The sequence below is a fragment of the Tachyglossus aculeatus genome, chromosome 8 (genome assembly GCF_015852505.1).
Source record: "Tachyglossus aculeatus isolate mTacAcu1 chromosome 8, mTacAcu1.pri, whole genome shotgun sequence".
NCBI lineage: Eukaryota > Metazoa > Chordata > Mammalia > Monotremata > Tachyglossidae > Tachyglossus > Tachyglossus aculeatus.
In genome coordinates this window covers 5,149,816-5,172,602 of record NC_052073.1, presented here as the reverse complement: position 1 = coordinate 5,172,602, position 22,787 = coordinate 5,149,816, and the positions used below count along the sequence as shown (strand labels likewise).

General features: G+C 42.5%; 1 protein-coding gene across 6 annotated transcripts in view; it reads right to left on the bottom strand.

The window, feature by feature from the left end:
• Positions 1-378: 378 nt before the first annotated feature.
• The window catches only part of NEDD4 (NEDD4 E3 ubiquitin protein ligase), a 145,383-nt gene continuing 122,974 nt past the window's right edge, over positions 379-22,787 (bottom strand). For all 6 annotated transcript variants that reach the window (XM_038750201.1, XM_038750202.1, XM_038750198.1 and 3 more), the window contains 11 exons: positions 18,754-18,983; positions 18,381-18,502; positions 18,208-18,278; positions 11,456-11,551; positions 10,958-11,031; positions 9,490-9,550; positions 6,199-6,258; positions 6,007-6,114; positions 5,410-5,506; positions 2,924-2,996; positions 379-2,832 (listed from right to left, as the gene is read on the bottom strand). In XM_038750201.1, the coding sequence (XP_038606129.1) occupies positions 2,730-2,832; positions 2,924-2,996; positions 5,410-5,506; positions 6,007-6,114; positions 6,199-6,258; positions 9,490-9,550; positions 10,958-11,031; positions 11,456-11,551; positions 18,208-18,278; positions 18,381-18,502; positions 18,754-18,983 (1,095 nt within the window). In that variant the 3' untranslated portion in view covers positions 379-2,729. The remainder of the gene's footprint in view (positions 2,833-2,923; positions 2,997-5,409; positions 5,507-6,006; positions 6,115-6,198; positions 6,259-9,489; positions 9,551-10,957; positions 11,032-11,455; positions 11,552-18,207; positions 18,279-18,380; positions 18,503-18,753; positions 18,984-22,787) is intronic.

Genomic DNA, 22,787 nt, shown 5'->3' with positions numbered 1-22,787 from the left:
AGCTCCAAATCTCCATATTCTCTTAATCAAATCCGAACCACAACTTCTTTATTAGAATAAATCTTTATTCACGGCTTCGGGATTTAAAAAAAATGGTGAAGATTTTATTCTTCTTTAAAGTACGCAACAAACTGTGCTACAATCAATTGTATACAGATTTGCCATAATTCCAAGGGTTTTTTGGGGGGTTTTGGTTTTTTTTTTACAAAGCTTATGTCAAAATGGCACATAGGTCATCAGAATCGTATTGTGTGTATAAATATCGCAATACTATTTACATGAAATACTTCAGCATTACAGACTTATTCAAAGAACAAACGCTATTTAAAATCCAAGTTGAGACCCATTACACTGTAATACAATTTATATGGCATCCTAGTCTGCTATCTGCAGATCAGCAGATAGCTCCAAATCTTAACCTCCATATTCTCTTAATCAAATCCGAACCACAATTTCTTTATTAGAATAAATCTTTATTCATGGCTTCGGGATTTTAAAAAAATGGTGAAGATTTTATTCTTCTTTAAAGTACGCAACAAACTGTGCTACAATCAATTGTATACAGATTTGCCATAATTCCAAGGGTTTTTTGGGTTTTGTTTTTTTTTACAAAGCTTATGTCAAAATGGCACATAGATCATCAGAATCGTATTGTGTGTATAAATATCGCGATACTATTTACATGAAATACTTCAGCATTACAGACTTACTCAAATAACAAACGCTATTTAAAATCCAAGTTAAGACCCATTACATTGTAATACAATTTATATGGCATCCTAGTCTGCTATCTGCAGATCAGCAGATAGCTCCAAATCTTAACCTCCATATTCTCTTAATCAAATACGGACCACAATTTCTTTATTAGAATAAATCTTTATTCATGGCTTCGGGATTTTAAAAAAATGGTGAAGATTTTATTCTTCTTTAAAGTATGCACCAAACTGTGCTACAATCAATTGTATACAGATTTGCCATACTTCCAAGGGTTCTTTTTTTTTTTACAAAGCTTATGTCAAAATGGCACATAGATCATCAGAATCGTATTGTTTGTATAAATATCGCGAGACTATTTACATGAAATACTTCAGCATTACAGACTTATTCAAAGAACAAACGCTATTTAAAATCCAAGTTAAGACCCATTACACTGTAATACAATTTATATGGCATCCTAGTAATGTGAGACCTTCAGCATTGCAAAGTGTATAACTTGCAGAGGAATTGGAGGCCAAAATTATGGGATTTAATTTCTTAAAATATGCGGCTAGAAATGCTCCAAGAAATCAGTTAAGTACTACATAAACTTTGCTTTTTCCCAAATCCACATTTGCTAAGCCTGTGAGCCCGTTGTTGGGTAAGGACCGTCTCTATCTGTTGCCAACTTGTACTTCCCAAGCGCTTAGTCCAGTGCTCTGCACACAGTAAGCGCTCAATAAATACGATTGAATGAATGAATGAAAAGCCTAATTCCCAGAACATTATATTCAAACTATAATGATTTCAAATAGCATTGCCCCAAGGGTTTGTCTCTTTCACACCAAACAACATTTTCTACTAAACAGAAATCACACAAAATAAAAAAAACACAGGCAACATCAACGTAAAAAGCAATCTCATCTACGAACTGCACATTATTGGCTATGACTTTGGTTATATAGTATTGGATTTTTAAGATTTATTTGGTATCTAGACTAGAGTGAATAAAAATGGAAAATGCAACTTTAGAAACCAGCTGAACCTGTAAACATAAGAAACCCTGTAAACATGAATTTACTGCATCGCTGTGCAACACTGCTAGAAGGAATATAAAGGCAAAGCACTACACATTTTCACCTGGCTGCTCTGTGGTTCATAAAAACTCTACTTCGTTAAACTTTGCTCTTCATTATGGAAAAGTGTGGATTTTCCAATCTTACTCATAATTCATCAATTATAAAATTGTACAAAGGAGAAGAATCCCCAAGTGAAGCAAACGTGTAAATGCAAAGAGGAGGATTTTATATATTTCACCCATTTCCGCTTTAAATCTTAGAAAACTGTTCTGCAAAAATGTTTAACGTATGTTATAAAGAGAATTCCCTAAAAATAAAAATCCCATAAATTGAATAAAACAAAATTCTACAAGCGAACTAGTTGAATACAAAAAAATACAGATAATACTTTCCAATGTTTTCCAAATATGTTGAGTAGTAAGGTGCATTGGGCAGATCCATTATAATAAATAGCATCGTCAAGCAGCAGTGAGTAAGATATTGCATTATACTGAATATTCTCTAGGTTATCTGTTCAGTTCAGTTATTCTCTTCGGTTATTCTTCTTGAAAATAATTCAATTTCGCATATTTGGCATTTTACAAACGTTTTCACAGTTACAATTTCAGTAGTTTAATGTCGAACTGTCTGGCAAATACTGATAAAGAGGTAATTGTTGAAAAGATTCATTATTTTCAGCTGAAAGGGCCTTTAAATACTGCAATTATATAGATAAAATTCAGAATTCTTGGTAAGTGGCAACGTGTTACCCCAAAAGGTGATTTTGTCCATTGTAAAAAAAAATTCAGTCTTTGTTTGAACAACTGTTTTCTTGCTGTCCTTATTAAAAATCTGCAGTACTTTAGGAAGACTCAACTGAAACGACTACACAGCAGTCCTTCCCCGGAGACTTTCTTTGTAAACGCTCTGTAATAACGGCAGCGCTCAGACCTAATCAGCTCCGTCGGCGGCCGCCTAATCAACTCCGTCAAAGCCCTGAGTGTTTTCGATTGCTACGTGAAGTTTATCCCATAAATCTTCAAATGATTCGTAGGGAGGCAAGTCCAAGCGATTAAAGCTGGAAGGGAAAGAAAGAAAACGGGGAAAATTCTAGGCACGGCAGCGCGGGACTAACTCGCGAGTCCAAGTCCAGAGGACTGGGTACTTACCAGGTGTGAGCCCGAGGCAGTTTATCGGGGCTCCCCCATTGTTCAACTGTAAAAAACTGAGGTCCGTTGGAACCTGTGAGGAAGCAACAGGACGTTTTCAATTTCGCCGTGAGACTGGGAGTCGGGAAACCTGGGTTCCAAGTCCCAGCTCCGTCCCTGGCCTACCGTGACCCTGGGCAAGTCTCCGGGCCGCAGACTCCTCTTCTTCAAAATAGACTGTGGTGAGCCCCGTCGGGGACGGAGGCTGGGTTTCAATCAATCAATCAATCAATCAATCGTATTTATTGAGCGCTTACTGTGTGCAGAGCACCGCACTAAGCGCTTGGGAAGTCCAAGTTGGCAACATCTAGAGACAGTCCCTACCCAACGGTGGGCTCACAGTCTAAAAGGGGGAGACAGAGAACAAAACCAAACATACTAACATATATATACATGTATATATGTTTGTACATACTTATTACTCTATTTATTTATTTTACTTGTACATATCTATTCTATTTTATTTTGTTAGTATGTTTGGTTTTGTTCTCTGTCTCCCCCTTTTAGACTGTGAGCCCACTGTTGGGTAGGGACTGTCTCTGTATGTTGCCAATTTGTACTTCCCAAGAGCTTAGTACAGTGCTCTGCACATAGTAAGCGCTCAATAAATACGATTGATGATGATGATACTAACAAAATAAAATAAATAGAATAGATATGTACAGGTAAAATAAATAAATAAATAGAGTAATAAATATGTACAAACATATATACATATATACAGGTGCTGTGGGGAAGGGAAGGAGGTAAGATGGGGGGATGGAGACGGGGACGAGGGGGAGAGGAAGGAAGGGGCTCAGTCTGGGAAGGCCCCCTGGAGGAGGTGAGCTCTCAGTAGGGCCTTGAAGGGTGTTTAGTCTCCGAACCCTGTATCAACCCCAATAATAATAACGATAATAATAATTATGGTACTTGTTAAGCGCTTACTACGTGCCAAGCACTGTTCGAAGCGCTGGGGTAGATAATAGGTTGGACCCAGTCCCTGTCCCATGTAGGGATCACACTCTTAATCCCCATTTTATAGACGAGGAAACTGAGGCCCAGAGAATAATGACAACAATAATGATGGTATTTGTTAAGCGCTTACTATGGAGAAGCAGCGTGGCTCAGTGGAAAAGAGCATGGGCTTTGGAGTCAGAGGTCATGGGTTCAAATCCCAGCTCTGCCACTTGTCAGCTGTGTGACTTTGGGCAAGTCACTTCTCTAGGCCTCAGTTCCCTCATCTGTAAAATGGGGATGAAGACTGTGAGCCCCACGTGGGACAACCTCATGACCTTGTACCCCCCCAGCACTTAGAACAGTGCTTTACACATAGTAAGTGCTTAATAAATGCCATCATTATTATCACTATGTGCAAAGCACTGTTCTAATCACTGGGGAGGTTACAAGGTGATCAGATTGTCCCACGGGGGGCCTCACAGCTTTAATCCCCATTTTACAGATGAGGTAACTGAGGCCCAGAGAAGGGAAGTGACTTGCCCAAAGTCACACAGCTGACAGTTGGCGGAGCTGGGATTTGAACCCATGACCTCTGACTCCAAAGCCCGGGCTCTTTCCACTGAGCCAAGTGACCTGCCCAAGGTCCCACAGCAGACACGTGGTGGAGTCCAATGAGAAACATATAGGAAGGGCCCAATCAACGCCCCTCCCAAGTGCTTAGTACAGTGCTCAGCACATATTAAGTCCTCATAAACAGGGTTGAATGAATGAATAATTTTCATTCAAATCTGTTCTCATTTCCTGACAACCTATTTTAGGGATGCTGACATCCCAGCAGCCTATAGAATGAATACTTGGGAGTGATGGTTAAATACTGACGTTCCCATCATTCCTTCTTCGATTTCCAAAGCGAAATGGAGCATAACAACCCAAGTTGCTCAGACCTCATCAACCCGAATGTGTTTGAAAGGATTTACATTCCACCAAATGAAATACCGAATTCACTGTGGGAATTAAACTTTTGCCTTCAGGTTTGAGGACTGATTCAAGCAATTCAAATCTGAAACTCTCAGACAGGATGCTCAACACTGACAAAGTTACGGAGCAACCGCTTCTGCAGGTCATCATCATCATCAATCGTATTTATTGAGCGCTTACTGTGTGCAGAGCACTGTACTAAGCTCTTGGGAAGTACAAATTGGCAACATACAGAGACAGTCCCTACCCAACAGTGGGCTCACAGTCTAAAAGGGGGAGACAAAACCAAACATACTACAAAATAAAATAGAATAGATATGTACAAGTAAAATAAATAAATAAATAGAGTAATAAATATGCACAAACATATATCCATATATACAGGTGCTGTGGGGAAGGGAAGGAGGTAAGATGGGGGGATGGAGGGGGAGACGAGGGGGAGAGGAAGGAAGGGGCTCAGTCTGGGAAGGCCTCCTGGAGGAGGTGAGCTCTCAGCAGGGCCTGGGTCTTGTAAAATTAAAAGTATTTACCATAGAGTTCAGCAAATCCATTCATAGGCACCCGGGAGGTGCCAGTGACAAACTGGAGGAGTCGTATTCGTTTTTCGGAATCCATCATTAACACGGCCTTATCAGAATAAAAATCACGTGACACAAAAATCAGTCAAAAATACATCAAACACAAAACCATTAGAGCTTTCCAAAATGGATAAATTTTTCTACCTTTCCCTGGAAATTCGGGCATATCTACAAAAATTGTGGCATAGGGATGATGGTATTGTTTTTTTTTTTATCTGTGTCTCAGTTTCCTGGAGGAAAATCTGTTTGGAGAAGAACCTAAGGCAGCTAACGCTTTTCTCCCAGATTTGGCCCCTTCATTCTCCAAAGTCTGTGGACTTTACTAAACAGCAGCCACATTCCCACATCTCAAATGGAAGAGTTTAACACCTCAGAGTCCTGCAGGCATCAGCCTCAGTGAGCCTCTCCCGGCTTTTTAGGCTGCCGAGTTGTCTACGTGGAAAGACGTGGTGAGTTGGATGTGAGGCTTCCTTATTATCCAATGTTTCAGGGATCGGGAGGGGAATTTTTTAATGCGTTTTTGAGAAATCAGACCTTTTGTTTGCTTACCTTCCAAAACCACTGTATAACTTGATGATTGACATTGTAGCCGTTTTTATACTTGGTATGTTCCCTCCAATCATTCACGTCTACATCTCCCAGCCCACACATGAGTAACTGCACAAATGAGAAATACAAAGCTATAAACCAAGATGAAAATACAGCCGGAATTTTTGCTTAAAGACGACAGAAAAGGCCTACCTCCAGTTCATTTTCATCAAAAATCTTGATGAGGTCTTGTGGTATAAGCTCAAAAAAGCCCTAACAAATAAGAAGTCAATAAAACACAAGTTAGAGAATGTGTAGTCATTATGCCACCAAATGGGTGGAGAGCATAAAGAGTGAACTAATCAGAAACAGTATCACTCTTTCCTGGTGAGGGGACAACTCTACGTCTCTAGGATGTAAAACCCGGAATCTACTCAAGTGCTAATGATCCCTCAGTCCTGGTGCACCCTTGGTTCTCCAAGCACAGAAGAGCCCTGATGCCAATTTTCTCACCAGGGCAAAGGTATAGTTTGATTGCTCTAGTTATTGGCCTGTTGCAAACTGAAGGTATTTTTGCCCATCTTTCCCCTCCACCCCTACAACCATTCCTCATTTTCCACTTCCCACTGTTCTTTTCTTATTCCTCCCTTCCTCTTTTTAACTGCTAAAATCCACTGGGAATCTTCAAAAGCACCTTGGTTTTTTTGGAGGGAAGTGAGCTATAGAAGTCAAATAAGCACTGATAGTGATTGACTCTCATTCATGCCCCGCACCCAGGCATCCTCAAACCTTCCAATTCCTGCTCCTATCTGCTGTACATATAATAAAAAGAATCATCCTTCTTAAAGGTTCTTCTGGTCATGACACTGCTCCTAACTGTCGCGTACATCAGATGAAAATTCCTGACAATGGGCTCCGAGGTACTCTTTAAATGTTCCCCTTTCGTGAGATAAAGACCTGGCATAAAGAGAAGCAGCATGGCTTAGTGGAAAGAGCGTGGGCTTTGGAGTCAGGGGTCATGGGTTCGAATCCCAGCACTGCCAATTGTCAGCTGTGTGACGTTGGGCAAGTCACTTAACTTCTCTGTGCCTCAATCCCCTCAGCTGTAAAATGGGGATTAAGACTGTGAGCCCCCCGTGGGACAACCTGATCTCCTTGTAATCTCCCCAGCGCTTAGAACAGTGCTTTGCACATAGCATTATTATTACTATATTTCAATCAGTTACATTTATTGAATGCTTACTGTGTGCAGAGCACTGTACTAAGCACTAGTGAGAGTACAGCAGAACAAACTTGGTAGACGTGATCCCTGCCTACAACGAGCCTAGTCTAGAGGGTGAGACAGACATTAATATAAATACATTACAGATATGTAAGTGTTGGTGGGGCTCAGGGAGGGCTGGAAAAAAAGGAAGCAAATCCAAGCGCAGTTTTAACCCAAACCTCATTTTCTAAGTGTTCGCACACATCTGACGCGATCCGCGTTCCATGAGTAAGGAATCCATCCCCAAATAAATAAAATATCACTGCCCTACTGATAACCTAACCCCAAATTTATTCAATTTTTAAAAATTAAAACTTGAGAAACCAATGGGTTGTAGATCCATCTATGTACTATTAACCCCCTTAAAATTATGTGACCTCTGCTCCACACTCTTTTTTTCTTTTACGGTGAGGGGGAAGGGAAGTTCTAATCTTGTTTTCTTGATTTTCTTTCAAAAAAAACCCAGAGATATATCAGCACCCCCCCGGATCAGTGACCTGCTGAACACTGTCCCAGGTGGGAATGGAAGGTCTGGGGGAGTGGAGGGGTGGTGAAGAGACAGCTATCCCCCAAGGCACTGCCATTATGCTGCTCTCCCCAACCCCAGCTCTGCCTTGCCCCTTCCCAAACTCCAGGAAGCCAGGGTCCCCTCCTTAATGCCTGCTGAGTCTCAGGGACAATATTCCAGGAATGGTTGAGCTCTGAACTGGTTAGAAGCAATGGGCCTATTCACATCAGTGACAATCAATCAATGGTATTTATTAAACAGTGCGTGCAGAGCAGTGTACTGTTTGGGACAGTACAATAAAACAGAATTGGCAGACACAACAAGCTTACAGTCTAGAGCTCACTAGTCTACGGTCTGGTGAGAAGGAAGTAACTGCTTTCTTTTGAGATGCATTCACTTCATCATCATCACCATCATCATCATCAATCGTATTTATTGAGCGCTTACTATGTGCACAGCACTGTACTAAGCGCTTGGGAAGTACAAATTGGCAACATATAGAGACAGTCCCTACCCAACAGTGGGCTCACGGTCTAAAAGAACTGTCATCTGACCTGGAGGGTCCATTTGAAATTTCTGGTGCTTCCACTGGAGAGTAAAACTGGTAGAGCGTGGCAGAACAAGTCAAAGAACACTATTCCAGCTAGTTTATTCCAGTTCCTGATGGTGAAGGAGAAGCCTCGGCTTCCCTTCGCTGGGCACATGCTGGGGGGAAAGGAGGCTGTGTTTGTGAGCTGGGGTTGAAAACGAAGGTAGACCAGGGTGTCTTGTCTGGCCCAGGGCAGCCCCTGGATGTCTGTGGGCAGGGAATGTGTCTGTTTGATATTCTGTACTCTCCCAAGCGCCTAGTACAGTGCTCTGCACACAGTAAGCACTCAAATACAACTGATTGAATGAATGGTCTTGTATTTAATCTGGTCTGGATGACATCTGGAAGGTCATGTTTTAGTCCACCACACGATGGGGACCAGGGGTTCTGATAATAATGATGGTATTTGTTAAGCGCTTACTACGTGCCAAGCATTGTCCTAAGCGCCCAGTTCTTTTATGGATCCTTAGGTTCAACAGTCCTGGCTGGGTGGCTTCCTTGAGGCTGTCCGGCTCACTCCCCGCATCACGGCTTCCGGAGGTGGGGGAGAGCTGTGGGCTGTTTATTCACTTGGCTATTTTAGAAGAGCCTAGGATTTGGAGTCAGAGGTCATGGGTTCAAATCCTGGCTCCGCCACTTGTCAGCTGTGTGACTTTGGGCAAGTCACTTAACTTCTCTGGGCCTCAGTTACCTCATCTGTAAAATGGGGATTAAGACTGTGAGCCCCCCGTGGGACAACCTGATCACCTTGTAACCTCCCCAGCACTCAGAACAGTGCGCTGCACATAGTAAGCACTTAATAAATGCCATTATTATTATTATTAGAACATGGCTGGCATCTTTTACAGCAGCTACTTATTATCACAAATTTTTTTTGTCACCTCAAAGTGTTGCTTTTTTTTCCATTTTGGTTTCTCACTTAATGGAGGGCTCTGATCGGATTGAAGGGTAAGATATATCTAAATGTTCCTCTTAAACAACAACAGAAAAGTTAAAACACTGTTCTGGTTCCTGAAAAGATAAAGCATCTCTCAAAAAGAAGCATTTTACTTTCCTCTCACTGGTATAAATCAGCACCAAAATGTCTAAAAACTAAAGTGCATCTGGAGATTTTAAAAGGGCAAATGAAAGATGAATGAATACCTCCTTAAAAGCAGCCATTTGCTTCTGGACTCGATTCACAAATCGCCACTGTATGACAAGACTAAAATTAAAAAAATAATAATTTTTTACAGGGTGGAAAAAAGAATACGCTTAATGTAATTAGCAGCATACTTGTACGCTTCCCTGCCCTGACTTCAAAAGCAATAGGAAAATAGGTCAGAGCAGCAGCAGAAAAGAGACTCCGCATGATTGTGGCCCAAAAACTGAATGAGAGACCAAAGTCGCGCTGGATTGAAAAAGCCAATGGAGTTCTAGATGTGCTGACAAGATGATACGCAGCTCATTCTTCTGCTTTACTCGATATTGGCCGTCATCTTAATGGAGAAGTACGGCCAATTTCAGTCTCCTCATCTGAGGGAAGATATAATGAAACTGAGGGAGCAGAAGAGCACCAAAAATGATTAGAGGGATGGAAAAAAAGAACCTGGGAAGAAAGCTCAAAGGAAATGAGTTGTCTAGTCTAGAAAGGGAAAGCTAAGGGGAGAGTTTAAGAACATGATTACCTCAATACTGGGTCAGACCATGGAATTTAATTTAATCTCTGCCAATAGTCTAGAGTGTTTGGAGAAGCCATGTTACAGATGCTTTCCTGATCATCCATCTTCACTGTTAAGGAAGAATCATCTTACGTCCCTATAATAGTTTTCCACTCAAAGTCCCCAACTTTTATCCAATACATATTTGAGTCCTTCAGAATTGTAAAGGGTTCTATCAAGGGTACTGACTGGAACAGAACAGATCCGGATGAAATGGGATTAAATTGCTACTACAGAGTGTTTAGTTAGGCGTAAGAATTTCTTTAGAGAGGATTAAATATTGAACAGGCTATCAATGAAGCCTGTTCCATGATCTCTGCACGTGGGAAATTTACAAGCAAGGTTGACAGTCTTAAATGGTTTAGGCATTCATTTATTCTGCAGTGCTTAGAACAGTGCTCTGCATATAATAAGTGCTTAACAAATGCCATCATTATTATTATTCAGCACTACTTACTGAGAGCCTACAGTGTACAGAGTTCAATAGAAGAAACCCGGTTCCTGACCTCAAAAAGCTCATAAACTTATGATCTGATTGGAGGGAGAAGGCCGGACAAGAGGATCTCTTGAGTTCCCTTGCAGTTCCATGAGGACCTTCACAAAGAGAGGAGGCTACGCAGCACTGAAGAAGTCGATCAGAACTAAGTGCACCCAAAGAGAAATGAAACGGTTGAAAGACTTCCTTTGCAGGGTTTGAGCAGACTGTGGCGGGATGAGAAAATGAATCTGAAAACTCAACAAATGATAGCGGGTTTATTTACTCCGCAAGGCTGAAAGGATGAAAAAAACTGCGAGTATAGTTTGGAACAAGGAGTCTAAGAATCCCATCTTTGAGGAGAGAAAAAGAGGATAAACCTTGGGTATTTAAAACAGGACATTTATCGCAAATATATTGTTGGTCAAATACTTACTGAATATATTCCTTTTTGTTTTTATTGGTGACAACTATTTCTGATCCATCAGCTTTTAACTCATGTTGATGGGTCTACAAATGAAACACAATTTTAATGGTCTTATAAAGATGAATGAGAAAAATAGATTCAATAGGCACTCAAGCTTAAAACCTTTCAAGGCAGAAGCAACTTTAGACATGCTTCTGGACCATTTTGGATGGTGATCTAAATTGACATGAGGTTAAATGCCAAGGAAACCTCAAATACATTCCAAGACACTCTTTTCTCCCCTTGAAGAGGGGAAGGTTTCAGGCTGCCGAAATGCCCATTATCATCATTCATTCATTCAGTCAGTCATATTTATTGAGCGCTTACTTTGTGCAGAGCACTTGTACTAAGCGTTTGGGAAAGTACCATACAGCAATAAAGAGAGATAATGCCACCATTACCTTTAGTACGCACCTCAAAACATATCTGGTTCACATTTTCATATTCAATGAGTTAATATTTACTAACCTGTCCAAAAAGTTCTTCGTCGACAGTAAACCTGAGATCTAATTCAGTTGGGTCATTCTCAATTATCCACTGTAATGAATTGTAATATTCGCTGTCCTAAATGAGAAATGATTTCAAATTAATTATTGCAACTAAGGACTGCTTAAAGAGACAGTCTGCCTACAGCTGAAAAGGACACGTGCTAAAAAGGCTGTTCTGTGTGGCAGGATCAGGATTGGAAGAGTGGAGAAGCAGCGTGGCTCAGTGGAAAGAGCCCGGGCTTTGGAGTCAGAGGACATGGGTTCAAATCCCGGCTCCGCCACTTGTCAGCTGTGTGATTTTGGGCAAGTCACTTCACTTCTCTGGGCCTCAGTTCTCTCATCTGTAAATGAGGGTTAAGACTGTGAGCCCCCCGCCATGGGACAACCAGATCACCTTGTAACCTCCCCAGCGCTTAGAACAGTGCTTTGCACATAGTAAGTGCTTAATAAATACCATTATTATTATTATTAGATTACGGGTGAGGTGGGTGGACGTTTCATTTTTCACTCTTTGTGCCCACTTAGTTAGTTTCAAGGTAAATGGATGATGTGATCCTTAATGTCCTGTGGTTGATTCATTCTCTCTCTCTCTCTCTCTCATCATCATCATCATCAATCGTATTTATTGAGCGCTTACTGTGTGCAGAGCACTGTACTAAGCGCTTGGGAAGTACAAGTTGGCAACATATAGAGACAGTCCCTACCCAACAGTGGGCTCATAGTCTAAAAATACTTGGGCTCTCTCTAACACACCGTGCCCTTTGTGTCTGAAAGAAGCTGTGTCTCAAATACATCTCTATCTTGGAGTTCTCACTGTTCTCCCAAATGATAATAGTGACAGTAGGGGGCCTTCAGAAGGGCTAATAATAATAATAATAATAATAATAATAATAATAATAATAATAATAATAATAATGATGATTAAGCACTTACTATGTGCGAAGCACTGTTCTAAGTACTGGGATAGATACGAGTTCATCAGGCCGGACACAGCCCCTGTTCCATATGGGGCTCACAGTTTAAGTAGAAGGGAGAGTAGGTATCGAATCCCCATTTTACAGATGAGGAAACTGAGGCACAGAGAAGTGGCTTGCCTAAGGTCACACAGGAGGCAAGAGGTAGAGCTAGAATTAGATCCCAGGTCCCCTGACTCCACTAGGCCACACGGATTTTGGCCGCATTTGGCCTCCCTAAAACCTCTCATCCAGCTGGTAGAAGACAGCACTGTTCAGACATAATAATAATAATGATGATGGCATTTGTTAAGCGCTTACTATGTGCCAAGCACTGTTCTAGGTGCTGGGCATAGATACTCTCCAAACCTGAATTCCTGGTTCCAATGCTTGCTCAAGGAATTCTGGTGCTCTCTCTACTACAGCCCCCAGCCAAAGTCAGGCTGCCAGAGAAGCACCATGGCTCAGTGGAAAGAGCACAGGCTTTGGAGTCAGAAGTCATGGGTTCAAATCCCAGCTCCACCACCTGTCAGCTGTGTGACATTGGGCAAGTCACTTAACTTCTCTGTGCCTCAGTTCCCTCATCTGTAAAATGGGGATTAAGACTGTGAGCCCCCCGGGGGACAACCTGAGCACCCTGCATCTCCCCCAGCGCTTAGAACAGTGCTTTGCTTATAGTAAGTGCTTAAAAAAATGCTATCATTATTATTATTATTATGGGTTTCTGTATTTAGGATACTGCCTCCAGGAGGTCTTCCCAGACTGAGCCCCCTCCTTCCTCTCCCCCTCGCTCCCTCTCCATCCCCACCGTCTTACCTCCTTCCCTTCCCCACAGCACCTGTATATATGTATATATGTTTGTACATATTTATTACTCTATTTATTTATTTTACTTGTACATATCTATTCTATTTATTTTATTTTGTTAATATGTTTGGTTTTGTTCTCTGTCTCCCCCTTCTAGACTGTGAGTCCACTGTTGGGTAGGGACTGTCTCTATATGTTGCCAACTTGCACTTCCCAAGCGCTTAGTACAGTGCTCTGCACACAGTAAGAGCTCAATAAATACGACTGATTGCCTCAATTTTGGTACCTGTTAAGCGCTTACTATGTGCCAGCCACTGTACTAAGCGCTGGGGTAGATACAAGCAAATTGGGTTGGACACAGTCCCTGTCCCACGTGGGGCTCACAGTCTCAATCCCCATTATCATCATCATCATCATTATCAATCGTATTTATTGAGCGCTTACTGTGTGCAGAGCACTGTACTAAGTGCTTGGGAAGTACAAATTGGCAACATACAGAGACAGTCCCTACCCAACAGTGGGCTCACAGTCTAAAACGGGGAGACAGAGAACAAAACCAAACAAAATAAAATAAATAGAATAGCTATGTACAAGTAAAATAAATACATACAGTACATTAGTAAAGTGACTTGCCCAAGGTCACACAGCAGACAAGTGGCGGAGCTGGGATTCGAACCCATGACTGTCCGACTCCCAGGACCATGCTCTATCCCCAACGCCATGCTGCTTCTGTAGTCTACAGACCCGTTTTAGTCCCATAATCTTTCGACCTGGAGTTAAACCTATCTCTGTTTTATTAAATATTTATTAAACTGTAAATTAAATATTTATTAAACCGTACTGGGGCAGTACAGTTCGTCGAGTACAGAAAGCCACGAGGGTTGAATTGTACTATTGAGCACGGAGGGTAAGTGGCAAGCTCAAATAGGGTAGTGGAGAAGGTACGCTCAATTCTTCCACAACTTGTGTTTTAACTACACAACTGTCTGGAGAGAACACATGGCTGTGACCGGAGCCCAAGTTTTCCTTGATGTGGGGTTCATTAGGAATACCATCCTGACATTTTAGGAGAACTCAGTATCCTGATAAAGGCCTCTGGCTTGATCCCAAACAATCCCTGGAGTCATCTCTCTTTCTGAGCCACCTGGTAACCACCTATAGGAAAGGAGCCCGGTCTCGTTACCGGAGTAGCAGATTGGGAGGCAGGAGACATGGGTTCTGATCTCAGCAAGTCTAACCTTCGGCAAGTCACTTTACTTTTCTCTGTCTCAGTTTTCTCATCTGTGAAATGGAGATTATGACTGTGAGCCCTATGTGGGAGAATGACTGCGTCCAACCTGATTATCTGGCTTGGGAGTCAGAGGTCATGGGTTCGAATCCTGACTCCGCAAGTGACTTTGGGCTTCACTTCTCTGGGCCTCAGTTCCCTCATCTGGAAAATGGGGATGAAGACTGTGAGCCCCACGTGGGACAATCGTGGCTCAGTGGAAAGAGCACGGGCTTGGGAGCCAGAGGTCAAGGGTTCTAATCCCGGCTCCACCACTTGTCAGCTGTGTGACTTTGGGCGAGTCACTCAACTTCTCTGGGCCTCAGTTCCCTCATCTGTAAAATGGAGATTAAAACTGTGAGCCCCACATGGGACAACCTGATCACCTTGTATCCCCCCAGTGTGCTTAGAACAGTGCTTTGCACATAGGAAGCGCTTAACAAATGCCATCATTATTATTATTATTATCCTCCCCAGTGCCTACAACAGTGCTTTGCACATAGTAAGCACTTAACAAATGCCATCATCATCATCTGCTATCTACCCCAGTGCTTAGTACAGTGCCCAGCACATGGTAAGCACTAAGATACCATTTTAAAAAATGCCGCAATTATTATTATTATTATGATGTGGAAAGCCAGTTTTTCTCCATGTCCACAAGAAAATGGGACCCCTCGGGGAACAGAGAAAAAGCATAACCTCTTAACTTTTCTTCCAAACTTCTTTTTTCCTACCTATAATTTATTTTAGTGCCAATTTCCTCTACTAGACTGTATGCTTCCTGAAGGCAGGGATCATATCCACTAATTTTATTGCACTCTCCCAAGAACACAGAAGGTGCGCAATAAATCCTACTAATTGATTGGTGAGGCACACTGAGGAAGGAAAGTAGGCAGGGAATATGTCTGTTTATTATTATCCATTATAATAACAATAATGATGGTATTCATTCATTCAATCGTATTTATTGAGCGCTTACTGTGTGCAGAGCACTGTACTAAGCGCTTGGGAAGTCCAAGTTGGCAACATATAGAGACGGTCCCTACCCAACAACGGGCTCACAGTCTAGAAGGGGGACTATCTGTTAAGTGCTACTATGTGCCAGGCACTGTTCTAAGCACCGGGGTAAATACATAATAATTGAGTGGGATACAGTCCCTGTCCCACGTGGAGCTCACAGTCTTAATCCCTATTTTGCAGATGAGGTAACTGAGGCCCAGGCCCGTGCTCTTTCCATTAGGCCATGATGCTTCTGTTCTATTGTACTCTCCCAAGCACTTAGTACAGTGCCTTGGACACGGTAAGCGCTCAATAAATATGACTGAATGAATTGAATGAATGACGAAAAGCAGAGGTGTCCTGCACTCTCCCTGGGTCCTCAGAGGGTTCTACCCACCTTTGAAAAAACATTAGCAGGTGTTTTTGGTTTCCCTGGGAAAACAGGACCTCACTGATCAGAGACAAGGCACGCAATTTTGCTGGGGATCATGGACAGATATTTTCCATATACTGGCTCTTTCTCCAAGCTTCCTCAGGTAGAGAGTTCTGTCTTGCATGGAAAGCCAGGCAACAGCAGTTTAGAAACTCTCACAGGCCAACAAAATCCTCGCATCGTAGGCCATGAGGAGCCAGCATGCCTGCAGATGAGCCACTCTGGCTTAGTCTTAGGGGTGAGCATGCATCTGGATGCAGACTAGGATTATTAAATACACGGGCCCTTCTCAAAAGTCAGAAAATTAAGAGAATATTTTCCATAATTTGTCAACTGGCTCTCCAAACAGGGGACCTCTTTCCCTCACTCCTTCCCAATCCCCCAAATGCATATTGGCCTGGTAGAGAGTTCTGTCTTGCATGGAAAGCCAGGCAATAGCAGTTTAGAAACTCTCACAGGCCAACAAAATCCTCGCATCGTAGGCCATGAGGAGCCAGCATGCCTGCAGATGAGCCACTCTGGCTTAGTCTTAGGGGCGAGCATGCATCTGGATGCAGACTAGGATTATTAAATACACGGGCCCTTCTCAAAAGTCAGAAAATTAGGAGAATATTTTCCATAATTTGTCAACTGGCTCTCCAAATAGGGGACCTCTTTCCCTCACTCCTTCCCAATCCTCCAAATGCATATTGGCCTGGTACAGAGTTCTGTCTTGCATGGAAAGCCAGGCAATAGCAATTTAGAAACTCCCACAGGCCAACAAAATCCTCGCATCATAGGCCATGAGGAGCCAGCATGCCTGCAGATGAGCCACTCTGGCTTAGTCTTAGGGGTGAGCATGCATCTGGATGCAGACTAGGATTATTAAATACACGGGCCCTTCTCAAAAGTCAGAAAATTAAGAGAATATTTTCCATAATTTGTCAACTGGCTCTCCAAACAGGGGACCTCTTTCCCTCACTCCTTCCCAATCCCCCAAATGCATATTGGTCTGGGACAGAAATCAAAATTTCTCCTTGGCAAGCCAAGTACTGCTCTCCCTCGTTTTACACAGGGGCTGTGATCTGAGAAAGGGCAGTGTAAAGTGAAGCCAATAAAAGAGGGAGCTGGGTTCCAGATGCTTTGGGGCCATACAAACATGATGATTAGAGTTATTTCAATAACAGTTGCCAGCCACATCCTTGGGCACACTGCAGTGCCTGGAGTTCTGGTCCAACAGCTTTTCTGGAAAATCGGGTCAGTGAAACTCTAAACTGCTTCTGGGCTGAGGAACTCCTGCACTTCAAAAGTCCCTTTCAGAGAGCCTCTCAGAAAAACCCTATTCCTGCCGTCTGACCTAAAAGGAACGGAGAGGGGAAGATTTTGTTGTGACTTCTTTTCTGGTTGCGGGGCGGGAAGTGGGTGTCTAGATAAGAAATACAATGTCTCCAGCACTGCTCAACAGAGCAGAGTATGTGAATGTCTATGGAAGTAGAGTGGCTTAGTGGACAGACCGCGGGTGTGGGAGTCGGAAGGTCATGGGTGCTAATTCTGGCTCTGCCACATGTCTGCTGTGTGACCTTGGGCGAGTCACTTGACTTCTCTGGGCCTCAGTTACCTCATCTGTAAAATGGGGTTGAAGAATGTGAGCCCCACATGGGACGACAGGAACTGTGTCCAACCTGATTAACTTAAATCTATCCCAGTGCTTAGAACAGTGCTCGGTGTAACAAGTATGATACTTATCAACATTATTATTATTATTGATGGGGTCAGGGGAGGGGGAATGGATGTGGACTGTAACTCTTACCCAGTTATGTACCCTAGGTGCTTTGGAAAAGTACCCTTCAGGAGAAGAACCCTCAAGAGAGAAGTAGAATTCTGACCATTTTCCCTTCTCTCTCAAAAGCAAGTGTTTCTTCACCAAAAACACAACTCAAATTGGGCTGTCTCTGGAGTGTGGAAATCTGAGGTAGTTTCGAAAACAAAGTCAGATTACAAACACCCCATGAGAATGCAGTTTTCTGCCAGAACAAAAATGGACACCTGTTCCCATTGAGCTTGATTCTCCTCTAGGTGGAAGGTTGTGAAAACTCAAATACATGGGCTTGGGAGGAGCAAAGTGGTTGGAAGCTAGAGAATAGGGAGATAACTTTAGGTTCACTGTATCTCTGCTTCACACAACCTCAAAAATGAACGTATGCCTCCTTCAGAAGCCCACACTTTTCATTCACTCTATTTGTAAAATCCAGTTTCTGATTAAAAACTCAAATTGACAATTGAAATCGACATACCACAGATTCCATATCGTGAAGCGTTATTGGTTTGTGGAGCATCATCTTGTAAAACGGACGAATGAAAAATCCTTTGAAATCAGAAGATATTTAAAGTAAGTTACTGACATACAGTGGAATCACTTTGAGCTTATTCACTTTACTATGTTTCTTTCACTACATTGAATACTCACCATCTAACAGTTTGCCGTGATAAACTGCCATTCCAGCTACCCGGCCTATAAACTTGAAATAAGAGAGGTGATCTTCATTGCACAATCCAGAATTTGGATTAATCTGTAAGGTGTAATTATCCCTGGAGAGAAAACAAGGTTTAAATGCTCTGTTTAAACAGTCATTAGCATATCTGGGTAAAATTGACAAACCAGATCACTACAAATGGATAAAGGCTTTAAAAATTCTGGAGTCACAGAAATTTATGGCTGGAACCCCTACATTATACCCCTCGGACTGTGTCAAAATAATACTAGTTTGGAGATTATTAAATATACAATATTTTCTGACAGGGTGTGTTTCCCTGTATTATTTCACAGTAACAATACTTACGTGGCGGAATACTCAAACAACCCATAATAAGGGTTAAACATTTCCTTGGATATTAGGAAGAACCATTCTCTTGCCACTCCTCCATAATCTAATCCTTTTTCACCGTCAAATTCAATCCACAGTCTCGCTTTGAGGAAGTCTGCTCTTTTGACGGCTATAATTCTTCTATAAGAATCCTCAAGAATTGCTGTGCGCCGCAGTTTCATTTCGAATCTGTTGGGAATATCACTCTGAGAGACAAAAGATAACAGTCCATAACTTCTGTTGAACCTAAAATCAAATATGATAGTACACTGAAACCAATTCAGAGGCATTTATGAACAAGAGTTCGTCATCACTGAAACGTGTCAACGGTCTGTGTCACGAACCGTTAGGATTTGAGGGTGCAAGAGATAAGTGAGTCTTGTAAATTTTTACCATTTGTCTGTTTTATTGACAGTGAAACATCATCTCATGGATTACGGCTAACTACCAAAGCCTACCGCAGCTAAGGGTAACCATGTACTTCCCTGTGGTTGCTGGACAAAGGAAGCATATGGTAAAAATTCTCTTTGGCAATTTCCTGTTTTCCTCCCCTCTTTCCCTGACTCATGGAACACTCCGCGTGTGTTTATTTCTGGGGTTTACAGAAGAAAATTAAAGGAAAATCCAATCTGGTTTGTCAGAGCGGGCTAGACATTCCAGCTCTGTCCACCTTAGGGTGGGGAACGCCAATTGTCTTAAGATCAACTAAAAGTAAACTGTAGACAAATGTTGATTTTCCATCCATGTGCCTATTGTCCAAAAAGCTAAAGTGGGTGAAGTCGCTAGGCTAGCTTCAGCGGAGGGGACTCCATTTGCTATAGCTCACGTGGCTCTACCTTTTTTCATGTGGAGAGTTGGTTCGATTAACATTAGGGCTTTGTATGACTTATGCGGAGTTGGGCTGCTGTCCGATTTCATGGGACTCCTCATGGAGCCCATTTTAAACCAAGAGGTGGGTTGCAGAGGGTCACCTAGTCTAGTTCATTCATTCAATCGCATTTATTGAGTGCTTACTGTGTGCAGAGCGCTGTACTAAGCGCTTAGAAAGTACAATTCGGCAACACAGACAATCCCTACCCAACAACGGGCTCAAAGTCCGCTCCAGTCCCTGACTTCAGGCCTGAAGTAGTGCTCTGCACACGGTAAGCGCTCAATAAATACGACTGAATGAGTGAATGAACCCTAGTCCTCTATCTTGCTGTGACAGCTTAGGCATGTCACTCTCTCAGATTCATTTCCTTCTCCTGTAAAATGGGGATAAGAAACTTGCTCTCCACACATCTTAGACTGTGATCCCTATGTGGGATAGGGACTATATCTGATCTGATTGTCTTGTATTTATCCTAGGACTCAGCACAGTGCAAGCACTTAATACCATAATACTGAAAAACAATCCCTCTTTCACTCTTCTGCATCTCTCCCTCCCTGTCAGTCAATCGTATTTATTGGGTGCTTATTATGTGCAGAGCACTGTATTAAGTGCTTGGGAGAGTACAACAATAAACAGACACATTCCCTGCCCACAAAGAGGTTACTGTCTGGGCGGGGGAGACAAACATTAATATAAATAAATTACAGGCATGTACACAAGTGTTCTCTCTCCCCCTGCCTCACCACATACATACCTGTTACGCTTAGTCCAGTGCTATGCACACAGTAAGCGCTCAATAAATACGACTGAATGAATGAATGAATGAATGAATGAGAGCTCTGAAATTTTATGAATATGCCACTGGTCCTACTAACAGTTTTATCCATGTGAAAATGGCTTTCTGCAATTTTCTAAAAACCTACTCATAATTAATTCAATCGCCTAAATGAGAAAGGTCAGTTTTCCTCTTTAAATGCAAAATAAACAGTAGAGAATATTTCAGAGAGATCCAATCCAAGTATCCTTATCACTTGTGTAATGGAATATTAGAGAAGCGGCGTGGCTTAGTGGCAAGAACCCGGGCTTGGGAGTCAGAGGACGTGGGTTCTAATCCAGCCTCCGCCACTTGTCTGCTGCGTGACTTTGGGCAAGCCACTTAACTTCTCTGTGCCTCAGTTATTTTTTCATTTATTCACTCAATCGTATTTATTGAGTGCTTACTGTGTGCAGAGCACTGTACTAAGCGCTTGCTTGGGAAGTACAAGGAGGCCTTCCCAGACTGAGCCCCCTCCTTCCTCTCCCCCTTCTCCCCTCCCCATCCCCCCGCCTTACCTCCTTCCCCTCCCCCAGCACCTGTATATATGTATATCTATTTGTCCGTATTTACTACTCTATTTTATTTGTACATATTTATTCTATTTATTTTATTTTGTTAATATGTTTTGTTGTCTGTCTCCCCCTTCTAGACTGTGAGCCCGCTGTTGGGTAGGGACCGTCTCTCTATGTTGCCAACTTGTACTTCCCAAGCGCTTAGTACAGTGCTCTGCACACAGTAAGCGCTCAATAAATACGACTGAATGAATGAATGAAGTACAAATTGGCAACATATAGAGACGGTCCCTACCCAACAGCGGGCTCACAGTTAACTTCATCTGTACAATGGGGATGAAGACTGTGAGCCCCACGTGGGACGACCTGATGACCTTGTATCTACCCCAGTGCTTAGAACAGGGCTTGGCACACAGTAAGCGCTTAACAAATACCATCATCATTATTATTATTTAACAGGCATGAAATCTGCAAGAAATAAAATGCCAGGGAGAAGAATTGCATTTAAGGATCTTGAACACCAGGGGGCAAAATGGGATTAATATACCAGGTTTTTTCTTTTTTTAAATTTAACAGTGTCCAAATGTTAGATGTGGGGTAAAGGAAACAACTATCATCAATCGTATTTATTGAGCGCTTACTATGTGCGGAGCACTGTACTAAGCGCTTAAAACACTGTTCCAAGTGCTGGGGAGGTTACAAGGTGATCAGGTTGTCCCACAGGGGCTCACGGTCTTAATCCCCATTTTACAGATGAGGTCACTGAGGCCCAGAGAAGGGAAGTGACTTGCCCAAAGTCACCCAGCTGACAAGTGGCGGAGCCGGGATTTGAACCCATGACCTCTGACTCCAAAGCCCGGGCTCTTTCCACTGTGCCACGCTGCTTCACTATGATGCTCTCCAGCCTACCTACATTAGGGGAAAGCACTAAAAAACAACAATATTGTGACGAAGAGAAAACTATAAAATGGCCAGCTAGAGAAAGTATCACCAACTGGGACTAGGGTAAAGTGGGAGGGCCTGTGGGAGGATTGCTGTATGTTTGCCCACCCTATTTTTGGCTCTGGCGGGGGATTACTGGCCATGTACTTTCATGAATCCTAACTCTAACAGCTCACCCTCCTCAATCCTCAGTGTCTGATCAGTTCTCCCCTCCGCGATGGGATACAGCCTCACTCTTTAGAAATTCCAGAGTTACGCTAAAGGAATACATACCCCTGCTCTGATTTTCTGGATCGGTTTAAAGTTCTCTGTGCTCTGAAACTTATCCAAAACATTCCTTTACTCTTTCCCTGCCCCAGCCAGGGAGGAATTATTTTAGGATGGAGCATTTGGAGTAATGTGGTTAACTCTCAAAAGAATTAATGATAATATTTTGCAGCAAAAAATGTTCAACAATCGACAGAATACTTGACCGCAGGCTAAAGGCTCCTTACATGGGAAAATATAAATGGTTAATATATTTACCCATAAAGATTCAGTGAAGATACACCAAATTGTTTCTTATTTACAAAAGACTGCATAATGATTAGCGGATTAAACCCTCTAGACTGTAAGCTCCCTGTGGAGAGGGAATGTGCCTGTGATATTGTTGTGTTGTACTCTCCCAAGTGCTTAGTACAGTGCTGTGCATACAGTAAGCTCTTAAAAAAATACAAATGATTGACTGAGTGAGTTTCTCAGACTTCCTAAACCCCATTCGGTTTAGGAAGAGAAGCAGCGTGGCTCAGTGGAAAGAGCCCGGGCTTTGGAGTCAGAGGTCATGGGTTCCAATCCCAGCTCCGCCTCTTGTCAGCTGTGTGACTCTGGG